The sequence below is a fragment of the Papaver somniferum genome, chromosome 7, assembly GCF_003573695.1.
Source record: "Papaver somniferum cultivar HN1 chromosome 7, ASM357369v1, whole genome shotgun sequence".
Lineage (NCBI taxonomy): Eukaryota > Viridiplantae > Streptophyta > Magnoliopsida > Ranunculales > Papaveraceae > Papaver > Papaver somniferum.
This window is the reverse complement of record NC_039364.1, coordinates 201,566,151-201,576,368: the sequence shown is the minus strand read 5'-3', so window position 1 is coordinate 201,576,368 and position 10,218 is coordinate 201,566,151. Positions and strand designations below refer to the sequence as shown.

General features: G+C 37.9%; 1 protein-coding gene and 1 pseudogene across 1 annotated transcript; one reads left to right on the top strand and one right to left on the bottom strand.

Annotated features, from left to right (window-relative positions):
* The first annotated feature begins 4,310 nt into the window (after positions 1-4,310).
* LOC113299382 lies at positions 4,311-6,938 on the top strand (annotated as a pseudogene).
* Positions 6,939-7,094: 156 nt separating this feature from the next.
* On the bottom strand, positions 7,095-8,297 carry LOC113299384 (protein PELPK1-like). The gene has a single exon (XM_026548406.1). The coding sequence runs from the start codon at positions 8,225-8,227 to the stop codon at positions 7,442-7,444; it is 786 nt and encodes a 261-aa protein (XP_026404191.1). The 5' UTR covers positions 8,228-8,297; the 3' UTR covers positions 7,095-7,441.
* Between the last annotated feature and the right edge of the window lie 1,921 nt (positions 8,298-10,218).

Below are 10,218 nucleotides of genomic sequence, written 5' to 3'. Positions count from 1 at the left end.
GCTCCAAGCACATACAGATTCATTATCATTTTGTTCGTGAACAGATATCTTCTGGGTCTCTGCAGTTGCGATATATCTCCACCGAGCATCAACTAGCAGATCTCTTCACGAAGGGTTTATCAACTGTGCGTTTTCACTTTTTATGTGACAAGCTTTCACGTTGTTTACCACCGTGTACAGCTTGAGAGGGTGTGTAGAATATATATCCATGTACCGTCCATATATACGTCCATATATATATATGTTGGATCCTGTATTAGAGTCCATTGTAACATGTATCCATACAACTCAATATAAATATATGTCTCAATAATCTAAGAAGGTTATCTCAGAACTTCCATAATTGTTCGGTACATCATAGAACATTTTCAGAATTTCAGTGGTGTTTCATTTAATAATTCTCATTATCTTAAAGTCTTAAACAATGAGTACAATGGTTGTTAACTTCTAACATAAATCATCAAGGATGCCGTAGTGGGTTTGAAGACGGAGTTGGTGGTTTCACAACAATAAAAAAGTGGCTTGCAACGGGAGAGGGAGGCACAACGGTATACAACTGAAGTTGGAGGTACAAGAAGAATTCGGCGAGGTACTAGAGGATATTATGGTGGTTATGCCGTAGGGGTGATAGGTACATGAGTATATGCAGGTGGCTTGGCTACGGGAGTTGGAGGCTTATAAGTCAAATCCTGATAAGAAAACATTCACTGCACCGAGATTCTAGACGAGATATGCTAAATGGCGACCAAGTCAAGAGTTGTAAAATCGCGGAATGCTAAGGACCCTATTCAGGGAGAATGTATTGTGCATCTTTGACTTAATTATATGGATGAGTTGGTAAGCAGCATTGTAACTTACACATTACTAACCTGACTAAATTGGGGCCTATGCCACTTAATCGGGGTCTATGGATTTTTTCATCCACCCCATAAAGAATTGTAAGGGGTGTCTAAGTTTGATGAAATTACCATTTTACCCTCTATCAAATATTAATATTACTAATTTGTCCCCATCAAATCCTAATCATAAAATTAGAAACTAAAATCAAAATCATAAAACTAAAATCATAAAAGTTAAAAACTAAAATCAAAATCAAAATCATAAAACTAAATCATAGAATTAAAAACTAAAATCAAAATCAAATTCATTTCCATCTCCACTTCAACTGATTCTTCTTCTTTTCTTCTCAACCCAATCCTATAAACTAGGTTTTAGTAACATAAAATTGCTCAAAAATTGAAAATTTTGAAATCAAATTTTTCCTGGTTTATCGGAATCGGTTAACGTTAATGTATATGTGATCCGATTGCAAATAGAAACGGTTTATGTTCATGCCCACAAAGACCGATTGTCCTTGATATGTTTTCTGGTTCGAGAAATTTGAACCAGAATCGGATTACATTAGCACTTATAAAAACCGATTGTTGATGTATAATGTTAGAATCGAATTTTATATGTGTGTCGAGTAAACCGATTGTTTTTCTCATTTTTTCTGTATCTTCTTTTTGTTAGAATCGGATTACATGAGCATTCTTATAAACCGATTCCTGTTATGCAATGTCAGGAATCGGTTTTTACATATGTATCGTGTAGACCGATTCTGGCTAACCAACTTTTTCTTCCAGTTAATACTCGATCATAAAATGAGTATGAAATCATACTCGATTTCATTTCGATTACAAATGAAAATGAAAACTATATGCTTTTACCCAATTTGAAAATGAGTAAAACTTTATACTCGAATTGAAAATGAGTAAAACTTTATACTCGAATTGAAAACGAGTACAACTTCTTAAGCGATTTGAAACTGAGTATGAAGTCATACTCATTCTTAACTCGGGTATAGAATGAATTTTAATTTTATTTGATGTTTAACAACAAATAATCACAGATAAAAATGAAAAAATTTACTCACAGTCGGTTTATGTTCATGCCCATATAAACCGATTCTGGATAATCGGTTGATACCACTAAGAACATAAACCGATTCTGAGTTGGTTTTCTTCAAAAAAAAATCATTTTTTTAAATTTTTTCAAGTTCAAGGGATTCATTAACACACTTTAATTTCACATCTAACACGATATTTTACCACTAATCACCCGAATTAACACTAATTAATTGAGGGTAAATTAGCCATTAAAAAAATAGTTGGTTAAGGGGTTTCTATGGATTACTTCTTAATGATCATATTTTGTCACGTAGCTGTAGGTCCTTATTAAGTGGCATAGGCCCCAATTTTACCAGGATTATTAAATGCACTTTTTATCTTACATCCGTGATGGTTCTAACTTCTAACTCATAAGAAAACTAGGGATATCAAAATTCATGCAATGGCCAAGGCTGAATATACTTCCATGCGCAAAGAGATGGTGAGAAATCAGAATATGATCTAATTAATAAGAAATTCTGGATGGCCAAAGTACAAGGGAGGTTACAGGCCACTCTTAGACGACAAGAGGGCTCGACAGAAATTCACACTTTTCACCAATGTCAGAGTTGCAACCAGGGACGATTAAGGATTCCTACGGTATAATTTATAAGTTCAAACTCATTGAGCCGGATCTAGAAAAATAAAATTATAATAATATCAAATATTGATTTGCATAGTCCTTAATCATTGTAGACGTCATTCGCTACTTTCGTTACTCCGATCTTTTGGCATTTGATGAAAGACCACTGCATCCTGTTGCGACATATGGAATCCGAGAACTATGTAGTGCTTTGATAAAGCTATTAATACAAGTTCACAATCATCAATCACACACCCATGACAGATACGAAACACATTTATGAGTACCATGTACGTATTATTACTTTTTTTATATATAATCCCGTCCCACTTCTTTTTACTTTTTCTTTTCTCTTTTTTATTTACTTGGATATTGTTTTTTTTTGACAATGATCTTGACCAAGAATATATACACTCTAATTTGAAGGCCTTAATCGCCTAAACAAATAAAGTTTCCACGTTGAACGGTCAGAAAAACCTGCCTTTCTATTGGCGAAATATGATTTTTTTGATTTTTGTGAAAGTTTTGGAGAGTTATGTTAGAGTTTTGGAGAGGATAAAAGGATAATTGACAATGTATGGTTGGTTCAAAAACTATAAACTCAAAAAGGAAAACTTTACTTACCGCATGTGGAATTTTATGGAAGTTCAAATTATATTCAGAATTCGATTACCTACCATATTAAGACTCTGTTTTCCAAATTAATACATACAGGAAAAAAACCCGGAAAATGGGTCATTTGTCCAAATATTTTTAAATCACGGTTCAAATGGACGAGTAAAAAATAGTTTGGGTGAAATGGCCAAAAAAAATAGCAAGGATGAAACTGGATTCATCCTAGCCTAAATTTAAAAAATAGCAAGGATGAAACTGGATACATCCTGTGTAAATTAAAAATAAGAAAAAATATTTAAAAATGGGCACGATGAAACTGGTTACATCCTGCCTATTTTTACATTTTTGTCCATTTAAACAGTATCAAAATTTAACTATCCATTTCACCCAGAAATTGTTGATTTTGGTCTTTTTAACCAATTTTGTGAAAAAAACCACATATTTCACACTATAAACTATAAACTAGGATGTGGAATTTTATGGAAGTTCAAATTCAATTCAGAATTCGATTACCTACCATATTAAGACTCTGTTTTCCAAATTAATACATAAAGGAAAAAAAAACCACATATTTTCACACATATTTTCTGCAAAAAAGTAAAATATAAAAAGAATAAATAAACAAAATCTGCACATATTTCCTATTTTTTCTCTACCTATTTAGTGTTTCACCCCACAACACCACATCGAAAATGTTTAGCCACAAGACGGAGCGAAGCCCGTGCATGCCAAATCATTAGTGCACAATCACGGGACGGGACACCCACCAAGTTCAAATAAAAAAAATACCCGGTGCGTAGCACGGGTATAAATCTAGTTTAGTCTTATTTATGTAAGCTAAGTTATCCAAGCATTTTGTATAATAAAGAAGTGTTTAGACTTTACAATTGTAAGTCGTAACAATATAACAATATGTATAAATTCATCAAACATGCATGTTGCATGAAAAAAAATGATACATGACCACAAATTATATGTCCTTTCTTGTGCGTATGGGTTTAGGGCTTGTATCAATAGAATCCACCTCTGTCAAGGCGTATGGGTGGGCTTGTATTGATAGAATCCAACTCTGAGCGAAAGTCTGCGTAAACTAAGTTCAGAAGGTATATGTTACAGTTTTTTTAGGATTGTTGAGAGGTTTTTTATACTTATCTAAGTTTATCCTACTCAAGATCTAAGTTTATCCCTACTCAAGAAATTTCAATAACTTTGGGAATACTGGTTTAAGAGTTTTATTTTATTAGGATTAGTCGAGTTAGTCTGTTTTCTTTGTTTATATAAAGGATTTATCAGGTGTGGTGTAAACAAAAAAAATCATAAGTTTATTCAGCTGGTATTGTTTTCTATACTAGTCCTTCTTAAATCAATTTCAATAGATTGAAATAATGGCTTTTGAAGTTCCTTCACCAGTGATGTCAAAAGAAGAAAGTTTGGAGCTTCAAAATAATCCTTTACTGCAGGATTTTGTTTTTCCTCCTTTTGATGTTATTGAAGCCAAACATGTTCGGCCTGGCATTAAAGCTTTATTACAACAACATGTAAGTAACTAATTCTCTTATTTACGCTTCAAATAAAAAGAAAAATGTTTCTCATTTTTCATAGACTAAAGATAATTGGTAGAAATTGTAGGAGAATGATTTGGTTGTATTAGAGAAATCAGTGGAACCAACTTGGCCTAAATTAGTTGATCCACTGGAGAAGATTTTGGATCGACTACAACTAGTTTGGGGGATTATTCACCATCTTAAGAATGTTAAAGATTCTGCGGATCTTCGTTCCGCCGTCGAAGAAGTTCAGGTGCTATATATATTTTGTTAAGATTTTTCAACTTTAAGCAACATGAACATGCATGCATCTGACTGCTATAATTCTAATTTTTGCAGCCAGAGAAAGTTAAGTTTCTGCTTAGACTGGGACAAAGCAAACCTATTTACAATGCATTCAAGGCCATTCAGGAGTCCTCTGATTGGCATACTTTAAGCGATTCTCGTAAACGAATCGTCCAAGTCCAAACAAAAGAGGCCGTTCTTAACGGTGTGTCGCTTGAAGATGATAAAAGAGAACAGTTTAATAAAGTGCAACAGGAGTTAGAGAAGTTCGGCAAGAAGTTTATGGAGAATGTTTTGGATGCCACCAAAAAATTTGAAAAGTTAATTACGGATAAAAAAGATATGGACGAATTGCCTGCTTCAGCACTTGCTCCTGCTGCACAAATGGCAGTCTCTAAGGGGCACGAAAAAGCTAATGCTGAAGATGGTCCATGGATGATAACGTTGGATCCGTCATGCATTCGATCTGTTATGAACCACTCGCGGAATCGCTCTTTGCGTGAGGAAGTCTATCGAGCTCGTATAACCCGTGCCTCCGATGGAGAGCTGGATAATTCCCCGGTTATTGACCAGATTCTGAAGCTTAGGTTGGAGAAGGCTAAGCTTCTTGGTTACAATAACTATGCGGAGGTTAGCATGGAAATGAAAATGGCTACTGTTGACAAAGCAAAGCAACTCCTAGAAAAGATCCGGACTGCTGCATGGAAAGCTGCAGTACAAGATATGGAAGACCTGAAAAAATTCTCACAAGAGCAGGGTGCTATGGAAGCCAATGACTTGAGTGACTGGGATATTAGCTTTTGGAGTGAGAGACTGCGCGAGTCGAAGTATGACGTAAATGAGGAGGAGTTGCTCCCGTACTTTTCATTGCCAAAGGTTATGAATGGCCTATTTGGTATTGCAAAGACGCTGTTTGAAATTGATATCGAGGCAGCCGATGGCCTAGCTCCAGTATGGAATGATGATGTTAGATTTTACCGGGTAAAAGATTCCTTGGGTAACCCTGTCGCATACTTTTACTTTGATCCATATTTCCGCCCATCTGAAAAAAGGGGAGGGGCTTGGATGGGTGACGCTGTTTCACGAAGTCGTGCACTTGCACGAGATGGTGCCTCTGCTAGACTGCCTGTTGCTTATGTTGTTTGCAATCAATCACCACCAGTAGGGGATAAACCAAGCCTTATGACTTTCCGCGAGGTTGAGACTGTTTTTCATGAGTCTGGTTTCTGGCATGCGGGGTATAGAATGGGATGCTGTTGAGTTGCCTTCTCAGTTCATGGAGAATTGGTGTTACCATAGGAATACTTTATTCAGCCTTGCAAAGCACTACGAAACTGGAGAGGCGCTCCCTGAAGAAGTTTATTTGAAACTGCTTGCAGCAAGGACTTTCCGTGCAGGCTCACTAGACCTTCGCCAGATACTGTATGCAAGCACCGATTTGGAGTTGCACGTGAACTACATTCCTGGTGGTTCAGAGACCAATTGTGATGTTTGGCAAAGAGTGAGCGAAAAAAACTCAAGTCATCGCACCATTGCCAGAGGACAGGTTCCTTTGTTCTTTCAATCATATTTTTGCAGGTGGATATGAAGATTACGCTGCAGGATACTATTGTTACATGTGGGGAGAGGTGTTATCAGCTGATGCTTTCTCCGCATTTGAGGATGTTGGGTTGGACAATGAAATGGCTGTCAAAGAGATTGGTCACAAGTTCCGTGACACAGTTCTTGCTCTAGGAGGTGGAAAACCACCACTTGAGGTATTTGTTCAGTTCCGAGGGCGTGAACCATCTCCTGATGCACTTCTCAGGCGCCACGGCCTTTTAACAGCTGCAGCAGTGTCTATTTAGTCTATACTTTTTACAATCGTTTTCCAGCAGTGTCTATTTAGTTTAAACTTTAAACTACTGCCAACGTTAGGTTTTTACTGGCTTTTGCACTGTGCAGAACTTTTTCTTTTTCCAAGTAAAACAGTACTTTTTCCAAGGTTTAAAAATTTCATGAAGACTGCACACAACTCCTGCACCAGCTAGGCCAGGGTTTCCATGCGCAGATCCGTCATAGCATAGCCACAGTGCCATAGTTGATTAACCCATGACTCCTGGAGGACTCCCTTTGCATAATATAGCTGCATTTCGCTTTATATCAATTTTAAACAATATTATATGTATTCTATTGTATTAAACAGAGTTCATTCATTTATATTGCTCGCGGAGAACTGTTGCCGAATGATCAATACAATAGATACAACTCCCTCCGGATAAGCAAACCCAACATATTCAAATCTAGCAATTAAACAACAATAGTATACGGCATCAATATGAGCCAAACCTTAAAGAAAAATATGAAGACAAGCAAGTTATATATGACGTGTACGAACCATAAATCATCATCAACCAAATTGGATAAAAAAGCTCGAAAATCAGAAACTCAAATGTAAACACATTGCCTCCAAAGGTGCCACCACTTCATTTGGGAGAACTATTTAATCAAGGGGTGTGAGGAAGTGTGGATTTCGGAAGAGAAGGCAATTCCGGCAGTTTTGGAATTTCGAGTTTGGGCAATGGTGCTAGTTCAGGTTTGGGTAGGTCAGTAGGGCCATCAAGCTTTGGCAATTCAGGCTTCGTCAACGTTGGAGCATCAAGCTTTGGCAACTCAGGCTTTGCTGGAAGAGTAGGCACTTCAGGCTTAGGGAGTTCCGTCTTTGGCACTTCAAGATTTGGGAGTTCTGTCTTGGGCAATTCTGGCTTTGGCAGTTCAGGGTTGGGTAATTTCAGCTTTGGCAATTCAGAATTTGGAATTTCAGGCTTCGGCAATTGAGTTTTTGGTAGCTCGGGCATTGGAAGAGTAGTAGGCACTTCAAATTTCGGCAAAGTTGGAACGCCAAGCTTTGGCACCTCTGACTTCGCGGTTAAAGATGCGGCTTCCGTCTTTGGCAATGATGGCAGTTCGAGCTTCGGTAGAGATGGAATTTCACTCTTTGGAAATGATGGCAGCTCAGGTTTTGGTACAGATGGGATGTCAACCTTAGGCAATGTTGGCAACTCTGGCTTCGGTAAGGACGGAATGTCAATCTTTGGCAACTCTGGCTTTGGTAAATTTGGGAACTCGGGTAACGGTGGTAGTTCAGGTTTAGATAATGTAAGTTTGGGAATCTCTGGAACAGTTGGTGTTGTTTCCAACAGATAACGAGCTGCTTGAACTACCGTTACCTGATTGCGGTGACTAAGAAACAAACTACAAATCATGACAAACATCAAGTAGTGAGCAGCCATGGCTGATGATGATGATTGATGAATAAAGAAACCTAGTATCACAAATGGTTCTGGAAAAGAAAGGAAGAGAAGGTTTGAGAATGAATGAATGAATGGAAGATGTGTTTGCATGAATGGGCTTTTATAAGTAGATCCTCATATGTTATGTGGCACATAGGTTAGATATTGTTAGCTGAAATGTGAGATGACAAGTCAATGCAGTAGGAGAGACTTTACTAACTTGTGTTTAATTAGTTAAGCTTCTCACCTGTCCTTTACAAAGATATATGGAATGCCATTCAACCTAAGATTATGGATTTAAACAAACCAAAAAGAATATTTCAGTGCAAGAAAATGGTAATTAACACAAAAGTTCACTGCAAATAATAAGCAGCTTAAGAAGGTGAAAGAGTAACCAAACTTGAAATATTCATTGAGTGAATTAAAATGTAAAATAGCCCTTGGATAACAACTGAAGGCAACTTACATTCAGGATTTTTCAGCAAGAATATTTGCGGAGTAGTCTTGTTATGTCTTGGCTACAGGCCAAGTGTAAAAAAAAAAAGACGAGTTTTGGTTAGTCATCCTAAAGATAAATTAGGAAACATAGCGAAAGTAAGAAAGGTATAACAACAAAATCATAGAAAGCAAAGAAAGACAGGTTTCAAACTGTACCAAGGCATAAATATTTTTCTGTATTCTTTCGTTTCTGTTCCAGCTCGGATTTTGCTGTATCTCTTCTCAATGGAGCTAGCCAAATCCTCGGAGCCCATTTCTGATCGAATCTCAAGTGTAACCGCCTTTCCCAAGTTTGAGATTCATCATGTTACAGATGAGGAGATTAGGGTGAAGCAGGCACATCTCGCTCACTTTATAAGGTACAGGCCTGCCAGGAGATTATCCGGGCGTCAGTCTAGGACAGCAGATGATGTCGACCTATCGAAGTCTTTTGCATTCCCACCAAGTCGTTTTTATCCCAAGAAGCTGCGGATGCATGAAGATCCTTTGCAGTTAACTGACGCCATGATGTTCCTTCCCAGCGGAGCAGCATTTTCCTGTACACTTGAGGCCCATGTAAACGGTTTCCGAATCACCGGAGGTTCAGAGTTGCAGGTGGATCTCATGTTTGCGAACGTAAGAGAGTCTTTGGTGCAACTAGGCGTGAGTTGGGTGCATCCTCCTGCTCTGCTATTCTGCTTGTTTCGCCCCATCATGGTGTTGGGAGAAAAAACAGAGGATATCCAAATCTTTCTGCTCTCAGCTGACCTTGAGAAAGGCGGGCGAACCCGGCGTCGTGACGAAGAATTATCCAACTTTGCCCGCAATGTTGGAGAAAATCACCGGACTTGCGGGACTAGATTTCCGATACATTTCCAGGCGCTAGAGAACTTTGAAATTCATGGGGTTTCATCGCCTGAATCAGTCACCCATGCCCTGAATAAATCCGCTGATTCGAAAAGAACCACCTTTTTTTGTGATCCGACTGCGCGACGTAGAGATTGTTAATCTGACACACCGTCAATCTGATGAAATTGACATGACAATCGTATTTGAAGACTTCACGTTCACCCTTGGTGTGTATCAAATTTCTTCGATTCCCTCCATATTTCTCACTGACATAAAACGTCGTCTTGATTTTGGAGACGTCAAGTTCTATGTTAACGAATCAAAGGTAGACTGGCGTGTCTTAGTGAGAGACGTTGCAGAGTATCCTGAGAAGTTCAGAAAGATGGGTGGATGGGATTCCTTGGATCTTGAGGATGATCTAACTTTGGCCTGCTATCCGCATGCAGATTCTGCTTATCAAAGAGATTCAGTGGGATTCCTTGCATCTCGAGGATGATCTTACTTTGGCCTGCTATCGGCCTGCAGATTCTGCTTAGGGAGTTGAGAACTACAAAATTATTCATCTGTTGCTCTAGTTTTTTACAGTTTGATATATTGTTGCTATTGTTAATGATATGGGATGTTAAACTTAAGACCAAGGATTCAAACCACTAAGAAAATTAAAG